The sequence below is a fragment of the Trichechus manatus genome, unplaced genomic scaffold (genome assembly GCF_000243295.1).
Source record: "Trichechus manatus latirostris isolate Lorelei unplaced genomic scaffold, TriManLat1.0 scaffold00008, whole genome shotgun sequence".
NCBI lineage: Eukaryota > Metazoa > Chordata > Mammalia > Sirenia > Trichechidae > Trichechus > Trichechus manatus.
Window position 1 is genome coordinate 32,138,763 of NW_004443944.1, and position 20,688 is coordinate 32,159,450.

General features: G+C 46.5%; 1 protein-coding gene across 4 annotated transcripts in view; it reads left to right on the forward strand.

The window, feature by feature from the left end:
* BCL2L1 (BCL2 like 1) overlaps nucleotides 1–20,688 on the forward strand; it is a 49,875-nt gene that overhangs the window by 4,499 nt on the left and 24,688 nt on the right. Inside the window, exon 2 of one of the 4 annotated variants that reach the window (XM_023725466.1) lies at nucleotides 10,112–19,035. The exons of the other annotated variants lie outside the window; for them this stretch is intronic. Within the exon in view, the coding sequence (XP_023581234.1) occupies nucleotides 10,112–10,171 (60 nt within the window). The 3' untranslated portion in view covers nucleotides 10,172–19,035. Of the gene's footprint in view, nucleotides 1–10,111; nucleotides 19,036–20,688 lie in introns of those variants that run through there. 4 annotated transcript variants of the gene reach the window in all.

Here is a 20,688-nt window from a genome sequence, read left to right on the forward strand (position 1 = left end):
TGTCAGAACCGTTTCTGGGCACATATTCTCTCCCTGAGGCCAGGGGGTAAAGAACATTTGACTCAGAATCCTTTGAGCCTGGGTAGAAAGATAACTGCCCACTTCCTTCTCAGTTATCATCCTGTCCTGAGCCAGCACAGACTGGCCACCAAGGTGGCATCTCATAACCTTTCTGGAGGCTGAGGGAGGAGAATTCTTGAGTTGGAGGAGTTATGGGCCATTCCACCCTGAGGTGTGCATTTAGCATCCGTGTAGGTGATGTTTAACATCCATATAGAAAAGGAGAAGGAAATTAACTTTTATTAAGTACCTCTTATGGAGCCATCCTAGTGCAGTGGTTAAGTGTTTGGCTGCTAACCAAAAGGAAAGGTCCACAGTTTGAATCCCCCAGCTGTTCCTTGGAAACCCTATGGGGCAGTTCTACTCCGTCCTATAGGGTTGCTATGAGTCGGAATCGATTTGGCAGCAGGTTTGGTTTGGTTTGGTTTTCGTATGTATTAGGCATTGTGTTGGTTCCTTTACTTACGCAACAACTGTTTATTGAGTAATGTGGCAGGCACTGTTCTGGGTCATGCTGGTCATAAGCTAGACGTGATACATTCCCTCATGGACATAACATGTTATTTCATATATTCCACCCAATAGCTTTTCCTGCTAAGTGGTTTTATTTCTCTTTTACATTTGAAGCTCCTAGTGACTAAGAGACTGGCCCCAGGTGTCCGTCAACAAGTTAGGTGTCTGAGTGAGAATTTACATATAGGCCTGCCTAATTCCAAAAACTAAACTATTCCTCCACATTAGGTTGTCCAAGGAGAAATAAAGCAACACAAACCAATTGGCAGAGAAAGCCAGAGATGCTTTTTAGGCCAAGCAAAACATGCCTGTGAAGGTGCTCACTCTGGCTGTGTTCCTGGCATTGTTCAGGTAGCTGTGGGATGAGCAGTAGCAGATTCCCAAAGGCATTACGTGTAGCCTCATATTCTGGCACTGGTAAAACTCAGACATTGCAAGTGTCAAGTGAATAGGGTTTTGCCCAGTCAGAATGGGCTTATTGTTAATTGTTTCATTGCTAAGGCCTCTCAGGCCATCTCAGTGGTGCACATGTGAGGAGAAGGTGACCTGCCCCAGGTATCTCTATTTAATTGTAGGGTAATGCTCCAAGGACTGGAATTCCAGACTCACAGCCACGCCACTGTGCCTGGAGTCACCTGGCGAGATGCTGAACCTGTTCATCTGTTTTGTTCATTTGTCTTGTCCATCTTCTCTCCTACCTGTAAAATGGAATAATGGTAGCTAGCTGCCAGAACTGGACTCTAGTAAAGAATGTAGAACAAAAGCCCTTCCCGTTCCTAAATTGTAGGGTGGGAGCATCTCTTTTAATGAATGAGCTACCTCCCTCAGGGAACTGAACTTTTGTCTCCTGGAGTTACTCCTGGAGAAACAAGACCAGTCCTTGAGATAGCACCTAGAATGGTTGTAGGGTGATGATGTGAGCTTCCCTGAAAGGACAGAAGTGTTTCTGTTGCTTTCCAGTAGGAATGTGGACAGTGAAGGGGTGAGGACCCAGGTGGGCCAGGCCCTTCTGAGATAGCCACCCCTGGGGAAATCCCTTAGCCTGATGGAAATGCCATTGTTGAAGCAATGAAGAGTGTGTGTAGGGAGAAGCCTAACTTGGTCCTTTCCAGGTTGCATGGGTCTGTTGTCTCCTGGTTTCTGTAGATCTCTTCGTGCCTGTTCTGGCTTCTTCAGCATGCATGAATGCTTAGGTGAAGCACCTCAGCTCCCTTTGCAGATACTCAGCAGCTGTTGGCAATTTTGCGGTTTTCTCGGGGAAACCCCATTAGAAACCCCAAACGTGGAAATTTTTAGGCCCCAAAATGAGGTAGAAGTGTCTCAGGGGTTCCCCCTTGGAACACCCAGTTCTTATGGGTATACATTTTAGGTTGCTTTTAAAACTCAGTATCATAGGGTTTTTCTGACTCTCTAGGATTAATTTCCCCAGTAACCCCATGGAGCCCTTCAGCTTCTGGTTGAAAATTACCCAGGTATTTTTTTCAGGGGCCCCAAAGGAAACTGGGGGTTTTCTTGACTTTAGTATGGGTAATCACCAGATTTGTTTGGGCTGCATGAAGTAGCAGTTGTTAGCTGCCCCTTCCCTCAGCAGGTATCTGTCCTGATGCCAGTGGACTTAAATGTCCTTCTCTATGCCCACCTCCCTAGTTTTTCCAGTGCCCTTAGCCTTCCATCGTGGGGCTTTCTTTCAGCAACTGTGGTTTTGCCTGGGTTTAGTGTCAGTGGATTTAGAGGTATTTCTCAGTGAGCTGCTCTTCTAAACAAACATAATCTCTTGCTACCTTAATTAGCAGTGCCCCTGTTCCCACCCCCAACCTCCAGCCTAATTCCATAGGGCCCTCCCTAAGGACTTCCTCTCTTTTCTTTGAAGAAGCCACTCTGTTCCTGGCTCCTCTTCTCTTCTGTCCCTCCAGCCGACAGTCTGTTTTCCCCATTCCCAGCTGGCAGATCGGAGTCAGACAACCCCACTGGGTCTTTTTGTTCAGCCAAGGGAAGAAAAGACCCATGAGAATATGATCACTGGCTTCAAATATCTAAAGGAAGAGGGGCTAAGCCTTTTTTTTCTTGGTATAGTACCCAGAAGAACTTGAATAAATGAAAGAAAGTTAGCAGTGTTTGGGTTTAAATTAGTGTAAAGAAGTCATTTCTAACAGAATTGTCTATCTACAAGGTTTAGGAGCTTCCTGAGGATAGAGTCCACATCTTCTCCATACTTGTTTCCTTAGTATTGATCAAAGGTCTTAGGCGTACCAGGTACCTAATGAAAGAGATGCCCACTGAATTTCTGAAGAAATAGATACTTATCAAGCCAGGATTATGATAATGGCAGTTACACTTTGCCTAATAATGTATTCGTTGGTTCAGAAAACTATTGAGCACTGCTTTGTGCCAGGCACTGTCCTAGGTACTGGGGGTACAGCAGTAAACAAAACTGTTTCTGTTTTCATAGAGTTCACATTCTAGTGGGGAGAGACAGACACTAAACAGACAAATGCATATATACATATAACATAGATCAGGTGATGGTAAGTATACGAAGTAAATAAGATAGGTAGGGGCATAGAGTGTGCTGACAAGGGAGGTGGGGTTGCAATTTTAAAAAGGTGGTCAGAGAAGATATCACCAAAAGGTGGTATTTGAGGCAAGACCTGAGGAGATGAGGTGGTGAGTGTTTCAAGCAGAAGGAATGAACTGAGAAAGGAGTGTACTTGGCATGTTCAAGGACGAGCAAGAAGGCCAATGTGGCTGTAACAGAAAGAGCAAAGAGGGGAGTGATAGGATATTAGGGGAGAGAGGTAGCCAAAGGCCAGATCACATAGGACCTTATAGACCACGGTAGGACCTTTTAGGCCTTGGCTTGGTTGAGTGAGAGGAAACCAGAAGAAGGTTTTGAGCAGTAGCGATGTCTGAATTCAGCGGGGAACCCATTGCGGAGGCTGGTGCAGTTGCCAGGTGAGAAAGGATGGTGTCTTGGACCAGAAGTAGAGGGGGGTCTGATGAGAAGGGACTAGAGAATAATAGCAAACTTTGCACATTGCATATTGATGGATCCAACCACCTTGGAAGTGATGTTTTTTAACCACTTGGAGATCAAAAAATCGGGGCTCCATCAAGCTCAGGAATAGTTCTTTCCAAATGTGGTACCCTGATGAATGGTCTTCCTCCACTCTAAGAATATTTCTGTATGAAAAACTGCAGCTGGTCTGGGTTCAGGTACTAGCTGTCCCATGTCTAGCTGTGTGACCTTGGGCAAGGTCCTTGACCTCTCTGAACCTTGGGACAATTAATAATACCTGCCTCACAGAGTCGTTGTGAAGACCCAATGAGGAATGCCTGAGATGTGTAGAGCTTGGCACCATATGAGTATCGTAAGTCTTATCATCTTCACTACAGAACTTGTTTTGGAGACCATTCACAGAATAGTCAGCATCCATTCTCCTTTCTCTAGACTCCATAGTGACCCTCCGGCACATTCTCAGGGCAGGCGCTAGCAGTGTTTCTATGATGGTAGGAGTACCCTAGTGTTATTGTGCCGTGGTGGTGCAAGCACTGGACATGGAGCCATAGGAGTCTCAGTTCTCTCAGTCTGCTCCCAACTTGCTGTCTCGCCTTGGCCAAGTCACTTCACCCCCAGCCCCCATTTTCCCTATCCATAAGATGGAGGATTTGGAGTAGATAGTCTAGGAATCCTGGTCCTTACTGGCCTGAGGCCTTGTGGCCAATTCTACCATTAAAACATATTTCACATTAATTATATCCTAGAATGGTTTTTTTCTGTTGATAGATGTAGTGCCTTAACTACAAAAATTAACTAATCCCGGTTTCAGTGTAGAATAGTTTGTTATTGACCTCACAATAATAATACTCCACATTTTTGTAGCACTTCACAGCTTACAAAGCACTTTTATACCACCTTGCCTTTTGATTCTTATAGCCACCCAGGGAGGTGAGTGGGAAGGGTATCATTTCCATTTCACAGAAGGGAAATCAGACTGAAAAAGGTGAAGCAACTTGCTCAAGTTCACATCAGGAGGAAGAGATAGAGTTTGGACTTTCAGATCTGAACTTGACTGCTTACTTGCTGTGTGACGTTGCACAAGTCTTAACCTCTCTATGCCTGAGTTTTTCTCACCTGTAAATGGCTATAGTAATAGTGCCCGCTTTGTAGAGTTGTTCCGAAGATTTGCTGCATTAATTCATGTTTAAGGCTCTCAGAATAGTGACTGTCACTGTCAGCAGCAGCATCGCCATCATCATCCTAGGTCTCCTTCAGTCACATCATCTGGCTTCTCGTTCATTACGTATTGATTTTTGCAAGAAGTATTTTTGCAGAAAGAAACTGCCTTTGGGACTGTCTGCTACTTGGTTTCATCCCCAATGATAGTCTCAGGCTGAGTAGGAGCCTTACTGAGCTCCAAGCTACAGGGCTTTTTGGGCAGCCTCCAGAGCTCCCCTCGGAACTAGAGGTTTTTCTCTGGCTCTTCAGGAAATGCCATTGCGGTGACTTCCATGGACTGCTTCCTGTCCCAGCCCTGCAGCCGGATTCCTGCTGGCGAGTGTGGAAACTGGAAAGTAATGTCCCTAGAGGCGCCTCAACACAAACTACTTTTTTTTACAAGTCTCTCCCTTTCCTCTTGTCGATTACTTTCTTTCCTCCCTCTCCTTTCCCCCTTCACATTGCTTCTCCCTCCAGCTTGTGATCATCCCTTTAAGATTTAGAAAATGCCTTCCTGCTTAGTCTGTCAGACCATTCCCACCACCCCATGCTAGACTATGTGTGGGGTCAGTCAGAACTCCTGGGTTCTGTCCTTGGCTCCAGCACTTAGCAACAGTTTCAGTCATGGACTCCCCCAGAGGGACATTAAAGCTGTCACTTGCAGTGCTCTGTGTCATCCATTAACCCTGAGTTCCCCCAGGGTCCTCCACCCGACTCCTGCCCAGGACAGAGACTCCTAAGAGGGATCTTAGAGGTTTGGCTTCTATAAATTCTGCGTCTTGGAGATTGATGACAGAGGGTGGAGTGAAGCAGAGCGAGCCACCCTCTCCCCGCCCCCAGTTACCTTTCAGGAGGAAGCTAAAAGGTCTTGAAAACCTTGTTGGACAATCATCTGAGGAATGGAAGCTGGCCTGGGAGGGGATTGGAACGCACTCAACTATGCTTCAGATCCTTTGTTCCGCTCTTGAAAGGGAAACATTCCCCTCCCTCCTCCCTGGCCACACACACGTGCCTTTGTTCCCCTGAGTCAGGCGGAGCCAGGAACACAGTGTCCCTTCCAAAGAGCCTGACTCCCTCCCCAGAGGCTGGCCCCCTCATCAGCAGGACTGGGCTTTTGCTCAGGAGCCCCCAGCCTCATGTCTTTTCTATAGATTTCTTTCTCTAAGAGGCTGAGAATTTGCCTACCAACAGCTGTCCAGGGACTTCCCTGGAATAATTCCATGGGATGCCCATGTCCTAGTATTAAACAGTTCCTCCCTTTTATTCCAGTTGGTGATTAATATTATTGTTAACATTGCTATTAATAGCAACTAACATTTATTGAGTGCTTACTCTATGCCAAGCATTGTTCAAAGGGCTTTATGTGTATTAATTTATTCCATTCTCACAGCAACACTCTGAAATAGGTACTATTATTATCCCTGTTTTACAAGTGGGGAAACAGATACAGAGAGGTTAAACTAGCTACCCAAGGGACGGGGTAGCGTGCCCCCTCCCTCCAGTGCACCAGTGTCTAGATAATTGTTGACATTTACCCAGTGCTTCCTATGTAACAGGCCTTTCCCAACATCATTTCTATGTTACTATCCAAACAACTTTATCAGTATAGGATATGAGATTTGGGAGGGTTCATAGCTAGCAGAAGGCAGGGTCAGGATCTGAACCCGGGTCTGTCTTATTCCAGAAGTCTGTACTTTTCACCTCGATCTCTAATCCTGCAAACCCCTACAAGGAAGGTGATGTTATCCGCATTTTATGGGTGGAAAACTGAGGCTAAGAGAAAAGTGACATGCCCAGGGCCTCACAGGCTAGTCCTAGGAAGAACCAAGATTCACATTCAAGGGTGTTTGACTTAAAAATAGTGTACTATGTTAGTAGTCTGTAGTATAATGATAATTTCTTTTATAACTTACCAAACTTTTATACACATCGTTTCATAGTGAGGTAGGTGAAATGGATCTGTTCAGTCCCATTTCCAGGAAGGAAACTAAGGCATGGGGCCTTGTCCCACAGGAAATGGTGGAGTCAGACTCAGAACCTATGTTCTGGCATCTAACCTGGTGTTACAGGATGCTACTCCCCGAAGGCTAGATTCAGAGCTGTCCTCAGTTTTGTTTCATTTGCTAAATCAGCAAATACTGATGAATGCTTTGTATGTGCTAGGTGCTAAGGATACTGTGGATAACTGAGATGAATGAGACTGGGTCCCATCCCTCAAAGCCTGAAGTCTGTTTCCATGCCCCTCACCTTAGGTTTTGCTGGTGTCCGCCCTCTGACATCCGAATCAGGCTGTGTGCATAACCTGTCCATCTGCTCAGCTCCCAGACACACCAGGCAAGGTTCATTATAGTTAGTATGTGTTGGTCACCTTCAGCACATCTGTAGACAAAACTGTGGACTCAAATTTGAAATTTAGCTTGACTCCTTGCCAGCAGGATAACACTAGGCAAATCACCTTCAGTATTCTCATCCATAAATCTGAGAGAATAATACCAACCTACCAGAGTAAACAAGACTTAAATTAGAAAGTGAAATGCAAGTGTTTTATTAGTAATAATCACAGATAATGTATTGAGTGCTTGCTCTGTGCCAGGCACTGTGTTTAGGCCCTTGATGACATAATCATCTCATTTGGTCCTCATGATTCTTCTGGTGTGAAGATAGAAAATCCGGGGCTCAGAGAGGCTTTATAATGTGTCCACAGTAACAAAACTTGTAAGAGGTGATCTGAGTCTTAGTACTCGGATGTGTCTGATGCCGAAGCCTACCCTCGAGCCACTGCATCATTGGTACTTAGGAAGCCCAGTCTGGCTTTTTTTACCCCAAGTGCCTGGCACAAGGCCCAGGGTTGGGCAAGGGCTTGGCCAGGGTCTGCTCAGTGATCATGAGGGGTTATTATTATTAGGTGCAGGTCAGCAGGCCAGGCTTCCAAAAATATGCCTCTGCCCTTAAGGAGGCAAACTCATCTGAAGCAGTAGGACTAGACCCAAAACACTTGGTGAATGACTGAAGGCAAATTGCCAAATCTGTGGTGTAGACTCCAGACATGAAAGAGGTCAGACCCAGTGGCTGCATCCCACAGGTGTCCTGGGTCTTGGCCAAATCAGCCCATCTCCACCATTAACTACCCAGTTAACTACTGACCAACTTCATCACCAATCCAGATCCTCTTCTGCACCAACAGTGGAAGGGGTCAGGGAGGGGAAGGGCCACTAGGGGCTGGAATAATCATAGTTTTCCCACCAGTATGGCTTTGTACAATTCATACTGAGGCCTCAGTTTTTGTCTCTTCTTTATAGGCTTGCTATTTTCTCTGCCTGGATCAATTCACACTGAGGCCTCAGTTTCCCTCTCTTCTTCGTAGGCTTGCTGTTTTCTTTGCCTGGATCACTCTTCCCCTGAATTTGATCCCAGGGCTGTCTACTTATCATTCAGGACTCAATTCAAATGTTACCTCCCCAGAGACCACCCATGTTTACATAAAGTGTAAGTTTCCAGAGTGTAGGGGCATTTTCTCATTTTTTCCTTCCTCCCTAACATCTAGCAGAGTGCTTGGCACATAGCAGACACTCAGCAAATACCTGTTGAATGAATGAATGAGTGACTGTGTATACTACCTAGCACAGTGCCTGCCATACAGAATGCTCAGTCAGTGTTAGGCATTTTTATTGACTATGAGGAACATGTAAACCATGAAGTCTTTAAATAGGTGAAAAGAAGGGGCAGGCTAGGTGGGTAAGAACTACCCAGACAGATCTGGAGAGTGGAATGTTGATGAAGCATTTGGGAGACAGTGAGAAGGTAGACTGGCTAGAGCAAAGAGTGTCTGGTTGGTCAGGGAAAGGGAGTGGGTAACCAGTGGTGGAGATCTCTGAGCAGAGGGATGGGGGTGGCTGGTGATGGGGGTGGGCCCGTTGGGCAGAGGCCCAGAGCACCCGTGGGAGGCAGCCAGGTCTCCAGGAACCCCTGGGGAAGAAAATCCTTTGCCATCTGGGACTCAGCAGGCAGAGACAGAGGGAGATAAAAGCCAGTGGCACCTGCAGATCAGGTAGGCTGTCCTGGTTGTTATTTCGGGATTCGGGGCCAGGTGCAGATTCAAAGGCTTGATTGAAGACTTTTGGCAACTCTGGCCTCAGCAGAGTAAACATCACCTGTCTCCTGCCACCTGCGGCGACAATGCCAGGAAGGTACCCTGGGAAGGCCCGAAGGGGCCAAGATTTCTTGCTGCCCTGGTGGAGTAAGAAATCCCTTCTCAAGAAAGACCACTCCTTCCCTGCCTTCAGCTACCTCTCTGAAGGGCTCAGGTGGCAACAAGGTGCCTCTTGCCCAAGAGGCCCCCTGGTTCTGGCCCATGGAAGGCAGGGTGGGGCAGTGGGAGCCGTTGACAGCTGGGCCCAGATCGGGGGAGGAGTTAGTCTGGGAGCAGGTGCAGATTTCGGGGAGGGTGGGGCCTGAAGTGAAGTAGGGATCCTGGGAGGCTGCAAAATTTCCTTCCCCACCCCCACCTCCCCAGCCACAGCTGGCTTCTCCAGGAACCTGATGACCTAGTTACAATGCTTAGAAATTGTTAGCTTTGCAGGTTGGGGCTATGCCAGTCTCTCTTCTCTGAGGCTTCTTGTGTCCAAAACGGACCCTGGCATTCCCCTGAGGGGGGTTCCATGTGAAGGATGAGCACCGTATCACATGTACAGGCTTCTTGCCCAAGGGAGGAAAGAACCAATCAGGCTTCTTCCCTTCCACCCTGGTGTGCCCCTTCCGTGGTTTCTGTCTCTCTCTAGGGGATGAGGGGTGGCAAATTGAGGTCACAGACTTCTTCCCTTGAGGTTCAGCATAGAGAGGGAGGAGTTTTGGGCAACTCTTGTTGCCCAAGGGAGGGCTTGAGCATACCTCCATCTCCTTACCTCCCCATCTCGGTGCATTGTTAAGACCTGATGGAATGGAGTGCAGAAAAATCTGTTGGGGGCTCTGGAGGCCCCAGCTTTCCAGGGCAGCAGCTGCTTCTAGTATTCCTGGTGTCTGCCTCTCCAGTGCCTTCCTGGAAGAAATTCCATCACTTTTAAAAGTCAAGTACAAAATTTGACAAACCAATGCTGAGTCCGTCTTGCTCAATAGTTATCCTTGGGCAAATTTCTTAATCTTTTCCAGCCTTAGTTTCCTCATCTATAAAAAGGGGATAATAATATATATAGTGCCTTTCTTGAAAGCCTCTTGTGAGCATGAAAATAATAAGATACATAGAGTACTTAGCATGGAGCCTGGCATATAGTAATTACTCAGCATGGAGCTACCTTTATTATAGTTATTATCAAATTGCATTCACAGGTGATCAAGTTACAGTGGTCTCCATGGGACCTGCTCTCCAAGAGCAAGCTTTTAGGCTGACAGACTTTGTGGATGTCCTTTGGACCAAGGGCTTGGAGATTTTGAGATTTCTGAAGATGGGAACCTTGGCTCACAACCTGTCCCCCGCTTCCTCTACAAGAGCCCCAAATCATACCTTGCACAAGTTGGAGTTTGGCCAGTGTTACTCACTAGGTATTGGGCAATGAACAGATTTTCTTCAGTCTTTTCCAAGTGCCTTCAAGAAGCCAGGTACCTCCTTGTCTGCCTTATTCATCGCTGTATCCCTAGATCCTGCCACAGAACTTGGCACATAGAAGATACTCAATAATTATTTGTTGACTTAATGGAAAACTTAATGAGTCGAATACTTCAAGTGCTTAGGAGCATGCCTAGCACATAGTAGGTACTTGATACATGTTTGAACTATCAAATGAGGTGTTGTGGGAGCTTTGCAGTTTTTCCAGGATGACCCCACTCCTTGTTTGGTGTGTGGCCATAAGCCTCTCTTCCAAGCTCTGCCTGTTGCCTCATCTGTTGAAGAGAGATAACACATGCCTTGCCTCTCTCATGGGCTTGCAGGGAAGCCCAAGGAGATGATAGATGAAAAAGCACTTTGAGGACTATAAATGCTTGTTCTTGTTGCTGTTTCTTGACTGAGGTCACAGTCATAGCTGTGCCATTCATTTGTTCATGCATTCATTCATTCAACCAACAAGCATTTTTTGAGTGGAAACAGTATTCTAGCTCTATTGCTCATCTAGCTTCATTGAACAAGTTACTTTACTTCTCTGAGCCTGTATATCTATAAAATGGAAATAATACTCATTTCACAAGGTTGTTAGGAGAAAGACTAAGCAAGGTGCTCTGAGCTGATTGAGGCTAGAAGCTGTGTATTATTCACTATTATCAATTACCAGTGGACCTGGTACTTGGTGGCAGAGTCTTTAGGGACCGAGTTATCGAATGGATAAATGGTGTATGGAAAGTGCCTGTGCATAGTGCCTAGTGCAGAGTAAGAGCTCACCAAATGGTGGATCTTTGCCTTTCCTCTCATCGTGAGGTTAGGTCGTTCATTGATTCAGTCATTGGGTGCCATCTGTAGTCAAATTACTAGGTAAGGGCAGACCTCTGAATATGACTCAGATGGGAAGTAGAAATGAGTATTAACTCCTACCCTAGGATATCTGCTCCTGCCTTGTTGGGCTGCTGAGTGGGAGCTCGGATCCAGCCAGATCAGTGCTGCTTAAACATAAAGCCTAGTGTATAGCAGACCTCACCCCATGCTCACCTCTGATTCAGAACAAGAAACCGGCCCCTTGTTCTACTCTCTGTCTGCTACCTAGTGAGAAGAATTTCCCTTTGCTCACAGCACCCACATTCAGATGGAACCCTAGGGGTTACCAAGTCAGAAAAGTCCCCAGACACTCACTCAGAAATGGGCCTTTGGGGCAGGGTCCAGGGAGGGGGCTCAAGTTTGAGGCTGAGGTCTCTTGGGACCAGTGCAAGCCGCAGGTGCAGGCATGAGGCCCTGGTCTGGTGGCTGAGTGCTGAAACTGAGAGATGTGTGGGGCCAGACAAAGAGTCAACCCAGAGGACACTGCCTGCCTGCCCATGCAGGTGTCTGGGCACCTGGGGGGAATTTCTGGGTCTGATTTAGTGGTGGAAGTTGAGGTTCCAAATTAGTACCCCAAGCCACAATGAGGGCAATTCATGGAACTCCAGAGCAAAGCATGCAGTTGGCACCCAGGCCCCAAACCGAGGCCAGCACCTTTGAACCCTCCTCATATTCCTTCAGGGTAAAAGAGGGGCCCCTCTTCTGGCCTCCCCAGCACCTTTATGGGGCCCCTGCTATGTACTGGGAGCGCTTTACCAAAATTGGATCATTTTGCTCTCAGAAGTGTAAGCTCTGGAGTTGGACAGAGCTGAGTTTGAATCCGGGCTCCATCACATACCACCTGTTTGATCTTTTTCACATAATTCCTCCTTTCTGAGCCTCAGTTCCCTGACTGAAAAATGGGGGTAACACCCACCTCATAGGGTTTTTGTAAGGATTAAATGTGGTCATACATGTGAAGCTTGGCACAGATGTCATAGTAATGTTAGTTAATAACAGCTAACATTTATTGAGCATTTACGTTTAAGTGTTACAGAGGAGAAAAACAGATAAGTTAAGAACATTGTCCAGAAGTTCACAGCAAGTAAGTAGTGAAGCCTCAATTTGAACCCAGGCATTGTGGCTCCACAGCCCACACGTCCTACCTCTTATAAGGATAAGGCAAGTTAATGTTGTTGCTGTTAGTATTGAATCCAGCATTATAGCTGCCTGTGGTTTTTGGTGTATCTTCTGAATTCTGAGCACAGTGAAGGCCAGAAACCCATCTTAATCACCTTGCATCCCCAAAGACCAACATAGTACTCATAGTACTCATTAATATTTGCTTAATGGCTGAGAATATTCCCTCTCTTCATTAATCAAACAGTAGCTCTTTATCGACCATTTCCTGTAGGCTAGGCTTGAGTTAAATCCTGAGAGTAATGCAAAGTACAGCTATGCTTCTGTAAAGGGAAGATTGGGTGTGTGTGTATGTGAGGGGTTGCATTCCAGAGCATTGTATCATTGGCAGAAACTTCCACAGAGGAGGCAGAAACAATACAGGTGGCCTGGGGATGCTTTCCAAGCCAGGATTCCCACCCCTCCCCAAATGGGCCACTCCCTCTATCTCCTGAAGAACAAGGTGACACAGATTTCCTGTTCCTGCCTGGGGCATGAACCACTCCCATCGGTTCCTCTCTAGGGAGGAGGGTGCATCTTTCTTGCACAGGTAACCAGTTTATGGGTGCCTAGAATGATAGAAAAAACTCAGAAATTTAGAGCTGGGAGGGGACCATAGAAAATCACTCCTACCAGAGTGGTCCTTTAAAACCGAGTTCTGATCTTAACCGTGTTCTTGCTTACAACCCTCCAGTGGACCTCCACTGCACTTGGAATAAAACCCAGAGTCCTCACCGAGGCCTCTGAGGCCTGCGTGATCTGGTCACTGGCTGCCTGTCCACCCCTCATCACTGCACTCAAGCCACACAGGATCCTTGCTGTTCCTGTATCATGGCACATTTGTCCCTGATGTTTGCCTTGCTGGCTCTCCTTCAGTGGCTCCATTCGAATGCTACCACCTCTGAGACATTTTCCTTCACCTTCGGTCTAAAGTAGCCTTCTCCCCAGCCACTCTCTAGTCTTTTGCCTTCGTGTGTTTCCTTCTGACCTCTCACTGACCTCTAGCTGAAATTTTCTTTTTGTCTGCTTACTCTTTTTTTTTTTTTCCCCATCTCTTCTACTAGAATTTAAGTCCCGTGAGTATAGAAATTAAGCCCCATGGTTTATTCCCTCATTGTAGTTCCAGTAGTAAACATTCAGTGAGTAATTTTGGAATGAATGATTCCACAAATGAACAAGCCTAAAACAGTCTTTTCATTTTATGCGTGAGAAGACTGAGGCCCAGAGAAGAGAAGCTAATGAGGATTGAGAGTTTTCTTTCAACCTACCTTTTGAGTACTTGCTAAGTGCCAGGCACTATACTCAGTGATTTACATGCATTATTTTTGCCATTTGCCCTTATTTACCCTAATTGTTATAATGAGTTGTTTGAAACATCATTTTTCATACACCAGTGTAGTATTTAAAAGAAAATTGGACTATTATTTTTTATTGGAGCCTTGCTCTACTTTACAAAGAGTTGGAGGCAACTTAGGAAAAGTCATACAACCTAAAGGATAAAGGAGGGTACCAAGTGAAAGGAAACTATGGGTAAGAAAACAAGAGCCAGGACTAAAATTAGTTTACACAATCGTATGCCACAGAGCAGTTTTCCTACCATCTTTAGGATTGGTAACTAAAATTATGCCCAGATTCTTGAAAATAATTTTTTTTTAATATCTAATCACACACACATACACATAACCTTGGGATTGCCCCAGACTGCATGTGGAAGTCAAGGATTTGCTAGCTCCCTCCTTGCCTCATCAGCCGGGCTCCTGGATTAAGGCAGCATGATGTCCTCTTCTTCCCCACTCACCAGAGGGGCCAGTCCAGCAGGAGGATCCTGGATGTCTCCACAGCCTTCTCTGGACCCAGCTAACTTTGTTTCAAGAAATCTTGTTCCAGAAGGTTTATTAATTGAAATACCACCACTGAAGACCCAGTTCTGCTCTCAAGGCACTTCCATTTGATTTAGAGAGAGAACACATAACGCATGTGAAAAGAGGTCTTGTGAAAACCAACAATAAATGCTAAATGCCAAGTAAGTGAGGGACTTTGCAGAAGGGGTGAGATTTGAGCTGGGACTTAACACAGAGCAGAGAAAAAAGGGGCTGGTGCTCCCAGCAGGGCGGTCCATGTGAGTTAAGATGTATGTGCAGGCTGGGAAGGGCTCTCAAGAAGAGACCCATGAGCAGTGGGCAGTCCAGTTTGAGGTGTGTGTGGAGGGGTCTCTATTATTAGGTGATGAAGCCGGGAAGGTCAGCTGGAGCCATGTTTACGGGAGCCTTGAGTGCCAGGAAAGGATTCCAAGGCCCTCCTCAGCGGCGCTGGTATCCTAACAGATGACGTTGCCAGGCATGGATGCCCATCCTGGCTGCCTACCGGTCCACTGATTCCTGGGTGACAGTGCTAACATCCAAAATGGGATCGAGTGCCTTGAACCAACAGTAGGCACAGGGGTAAGTGTGGGGCCTTTGCTAGTTTAGCCTTTGACCATCCCAGGTACATTCATTCATTTGGTGATTTAACAGATGTATACTGAGCAAGCACCAACTACATGCCAGGCCCTGTGCTAAGTGCTGGGGGTGCTGTGGTGAACAAGATAGTCAAAGACCCCACTCTCACAGAGATCTATTTTATTAGGGGAGACAGCCTGAGAAACAAATAAGATGATTTCAAATAGAAGGTTAAATGCTGTAAAGAAAATAAAACTGAGTTATGGAGTTATCTAGGAAGAAACTTTATACAGGGTGGTCAGGGAAGCCCTCTCTGAAGAGGTGACATTTGAGCTGAGAGTAGATTGAGGAGAAAGAGCCAGCCTGGGAAGATGTGAAGCAAAGATTTTGCAGGTAGAGAACAAGGCAGGATTGAACTTGGCTCATCCAAGCCTTAGGCTCATTCGGGTGCTCAGCTTTGACACTAATGGGCCCCATCTGTGCCTTTGTTTCCCTTTGTGTTGTGGATGAAGGTGATCTTTCCCATCTCTTCCACAGAGACCCAAAGGGAATAATGTCGACTTCGATTTAGTAAGCACCTACCTCATGCGAGGCACTCTACAAGCATTTTCTAATTTAAGTCTCCCACCCAGCCAGTGCAGTAAGTGGTCTGTTGGCCCCACTTTCTATTCTAGTGAGGAAACTGAGATGAAGTTGCATGCCTGGGTCCTGTAGCTTGTACACCGTGGAACCTAGATTCAGACCCAAATCAGTCTAGCTCCAAAGCCAGAACTCTTTCCACTGCTCCACTCTCGAAATAAATGAAGCATTGTTGATTCAGGACATGGAGAAAGCTGTTTAGCAAAAGGAGAGTTGGGGAAAGCATCGTGGAATGAGGATCTTGAAGGACACTTACTGTCCTCCCAATTGAGAGGTCCCTTCTGTTCATCTGCAGGAGGATGCCCCCAGAGCCTGGGGTTACTGTAGGCCTTTGCCAGAGGCATGTTCAGACTTAGCCAGCTGAGTATCTCCCCGTTTCCTGCTTTTGCCATCTCAGCTGCTGGTCAGGAGGTTTGGGAAGGTGACATCATCTAGCTGAATCAGCTGCTGCTTCTAGACACATTAACGGGAACTGAAAGTCATTGCCCCTTCCTTCCCACTCTGCAGATCTCTTCAGACCGAGGCTTGGGTACAGTGTTCCACCTGTCTGCGATGGTCATGTCTGGAATAGTGCCCCTGCTTTTAAAGAACTATAAGGTACATATTCTTGGAGAAAGCTGTCCTCAAGGCTTCTCAAGCTAAGAGAACAGAGTGCCCTTGAGGGATAGGAGGATTCACAGAAGGGTCCCCATCCCTCTCCTCTACCTTCATTTAGCAGGAACTCCTGACCCTTCTGATCTCCTTTGCCTAAGTCCAAGGCGCAGGCCCAGCACTCTATGACAGGCAAACAAAATGCTGTTTGTGGACTTTAAACTTAAGGCATTTAGAGTCTGGTCAAGGGGACAAAAAGCTTACATTTCAGAACAGAGTAGCCACGGCACCCTGATCTTTTGGAGATCTGGCCTTGACCCACTGGCCAAAAAGGAAAAAAATAAGTGAGATGCATATAAAGAGAAACTAATAAAAAGACGGGTCAGTGCCAAGCAAATACAACAGCAGACAACTTATTTGCTCTATGACTTTGCCTGTCTCAGCTTCACTATCTAATGGGTGTGTAAAAATTCACTGTGTAAAATGGGTGTCAAAGGGCGTGTGGCTCTTTGAGTCATTGAAGTATTACATGACATAACATATGTAAAGCACTCAGCAGTGCACCCGGTGAGTGCTCAATAGATGGTAGCTATGTACATAGATTCTCCAAAGGGAGGCAGGCCACTGGGCAAGGGTGGTTGAGGAAGGCTTCCTGGAAAAAGCAGGCTTGGAACTGGACCTTGGAGCCTGGATAAGCTGTGGATGAATGCAGGCTGGAAATAGCCTACTCGAGTGGCAAGAAGACAGCCTTTGGATGCTGTGTTATCTTTGACAGGTGACTTTACTCGCAGAGCCTCAGTTTCCTTACCTATAAAATGGGAATACTGCTAGAACCTACCTTACAGGAATGTTGGGAGGATGAATAAGGTACCATTTTGATAAATGGAATCCACTGAGTAGCGTGCTCAGTGTGTACTATTGCTGTTTCTTACATTGGTAGGGGAACTAACCTGGGCAAAGGCTGGAAAGCCATCGCTCATTCCATCTCTCTCATGTGCCATCATCTCTCACCTGAACAACTATGCCAGCCGCCTCCCTGGTCTCCCTGCTTCTGCCCTTGCCCCCCTCTAATCTATTACCACATAACAACCAGTGGTCCTCCTAAAATGTAGGTCAGATCCTGTCATTCCTCTGTTCAAAACCCTCCAATAACTTGTCATTCACGAGAATAAAAGCCAGAGTGTACACAGTGCGGGAACAGATGACTGGGAGACCTTGTTGGGGCAGCAGTGGGAAGGGCAGTCAACCTAGAAGTAAGTTCCCTGAAGTCCACTGGACCTGGCCTCCAACTGCCCAGGCTCATTCGTCTCAGAAGCAGCCCTGCTCCAGCTCCTGTGTCTCTGTGTGTGTGCATTTGTGCACGTGCAGGTGGATGACACAGTGGTGATGCTGTGAGCCTAGAACATTTCATAATAGGGAAGGACATTGACCACTGCCTTGGGGCTACCAAAGGTCATTAGGGCTGAGAAAGCCCAGGGCACTCAGGGAGGCCTTTGTCCTCTCTGAATCTGAATCATTTCCTGAGGGGAGGTGTTCATTCATTCATTTATTCATTAACAAATATTATTGAGTGCCTGCCATATGCAAGGCAGTGAGCTAGAGGTTGGGCATATACTGTGAGCAAAGAAAAGTCATAGTTCTCATTAAGTGGACATTGCAGTGGGGGAGACAGATCCTAAATAAATTTGCATGTCAGGTGGTCTTTAGTAAACCCAGAAAAACTCACTGCCATCGAGTCGATTCCAACCCGTAGCAACCCTGTAAGGACAGAGTAGAACTGCCCATAGGGTTTCCATGGCTCTAAATCTTTACAGAAGCAGACTGCCACATCTTTGTCCTGCAGAGTAGCTGGTGCGTTTGAACCACCGATCTTTCAGTTGGCAGCTAAGCGCTTTAACTACTGCTTTAACCAGTGTGGAGCGATCTTCAGTACTACAGGAAAAATAAAGTAGGATAAGGAGAATAGGGATGGGAAAAGGTTGCTCTTTTAGCTGGGGTAGTCAGGAAGCCTCTCTGATAAGGTGACATTGGATCTGATTGGAGTGAGTACATGATCCATTCAGATATTTGGAGGAAGAGTGTTGCAGACAGAGGAAACAGCAAGTACAAAAGCAAGTGCAGAAAGAGTCCCTGGCATGTTTAAAGTACAGCAAGGAGTCCAGTGTGGCTGGAGTTAGGTCAGACAGGTAGCCAGGAGCCAGGTCATGTGGGTGTACAGGCCATTGCAAAGGACCTGGCTTTTACTCTGAGGGTAGTGGAAAAGCATTGGAGGAACCAAGAAGTGGTAGGATCCAACTTAGACTCTGGATCTAAGAGAGATCTCTGTGATCACTGTGTGGAGGATAAACTGTAGGGGCAAGGGTAGGACCTAGAGACCAGTGAGAAGGCTTGGCAGGTGATGATTTTGGTTTATATGAGGGTGAAGATGAGGCAGATGTGGTGAGCAGTGGTCAGAACTTCAATATAATTTGAAGGGTGTGCCAACTAGATTTGCTGATGATTGGATAAGGGGTGAGATAGAGAGGGAGTAGTGCAGGCTTTTGGCCTGAGTGACTGGAAGGACTTTGCTGCCATTTAATGAGAAGGGAAGACTGCCATGACCAGAAGTGGTTTCCTGAGGGCTGTGGAGTCAGGCTGTCTGTGTTCGAGTCCCAGGTTGCTTGCTGTTTGACTTTGGGTACATATTTAACTTTACCAAGTCTCAGTTTCCTCAAATGTAAGCGTTGCCTAGGCCCTAGGCAGTTGGGTGTTGTGAAAACTACATGGGGTAATTTGCGTCAAGAGCACAGGACAGTGCTTGGCACATAGTAAGCCCTCAGTGTTTGCGCTGATCATCACCATTGTTGTTGTCATTGGAAAGCAGGGAATCCGTGGCCTCCAGAAAGCAAGCAGCAGATCCTACCCCACTTCCACCACCCCTCAAGGAGCCCACCCTCCAAGAGGCAGCTCAGACACCATCTGTCCAGCAGAGAAAAGCCACAAGGAGACAGCTTTCGGGGGGCGTTAGATAGATGAGCCCTTCCCAAGAAACCTAATCTCGTTCTCAGCAGGTGTTAATCCCACCAGCCTCCCTTGGTATTGGAGCCCAGCCCACCCACTTCCTTCCCTACCCCCACCCTTAGTCCCAGACACTTCCCCCTGCTTACCAGCTCCAAGCTGCCACCAGCACACTTCCTTACCAGATGGAGGGTCTGTAACAGGAGGAGGTCCATCATCCATCTGACTGGGCCCAGACCCTCGCATGTATCAGGTCACCAAGGACTGCAGGTGCCACCTGTCCAGAGGTCCCCCCCTACACACAGGTGCCAGTTCCTGGGCGTGGTGCTTGATCCAGGCAGGATTCAGGCTAGAGCCAGCTGGAGCCAGCAGCTCCCACTGTGCCCCAGCTGCTGCCTGCCCTCCCACCCACCCCCCGGCAGAGAAACAGGCTTAACCCTTTGGGCACTGCGTACGTAGCCAGAGTTAGTGGTTGCAGTTCAAGAAATCTGTCAGAAATACAACAAAGAATGTCTAATGCATATATGTAGTTTTAAGAATAGGAAAATGATCACTTGTGAACTCATCACCCAGTTTACGAATTCAAACATTTATGAGTATTTTAGAAGCCCCCTGTGTGCCCCTCCCCATCACAGCTACCCTCTACCCATTCTCCTGAGTTTTGTGTTTATCATTCCTTTGCTTTTTTTTTAAATAGTTTTACTACATATAGTGTGTATGTGTCTCTAAACAATATAGAATATTCTTCATTTAAACATGCTTTTAAACTTCATTTAAATATCATACTGTGCATATTCATCTGCAGCTTGCTCTTTTCAGTCAGCATTGTGACATTCATCCACATTGTGTGTATAACTGTGGCTCATTCATTTTCATGTCCCTTTGTATGATTATGTCTCAAGTTATGTATCCATTCTACTGTCAGTGGTTATTTGGGTTGTTCCCTTGTTTTTGCTATTTCAAACAGTGCAATTATGAACATTCTGTGTGTGTCTCCTGTGCATCCACCTTTCATGAGTTTCTCTAGGGCAATGGTTCCCAAACTTTATGGGCCCATCAGAGTCTCCTGCAGGGCTTGTTAAAACACTGGTAATGCTGGACTCCACCCCAGAGTGGCTGAATTCAGTAGGTCTGGGGTGGGACCCTGAGAATTTGCGTTTTTAACAAGATCCCTGTCATGCTGCTGCTGCTGGTCCTGAGACCACCCTTGGATATCGTTGCTGTAGGGTATATACCCTGGAGTAGAATTGCTTGATCAAGCTAGAGTCCCCGGGTGGTACAAAAGGTTAACACTCTTGGCTGCTAACCTAAAGGTTGGAGGTGTGAGTCCACCCAGAGGCTCCTCGGAAGAAAGGCCTGGTGGTCTACTGAAAAATCAGCCATTGAAAACCCTTATGGAGCACAGTTCTATTCTGACATACACGGTGTCACCATGAGTTGGAATCAACTCCAAAGCAACTGGTTTTTGGTTTTCCTATGTGTTTGTATGAATTTACACTGGCACTAGCAGTACTTGAGTTTCCATTGCTTTACATCTTTGCTAATGCTCAGTATGGTCAGGGTTTTAAATTTTTATGGAGCTGGTGAGTGTGAGATGATATCTTGTGGTTTTAATTTGC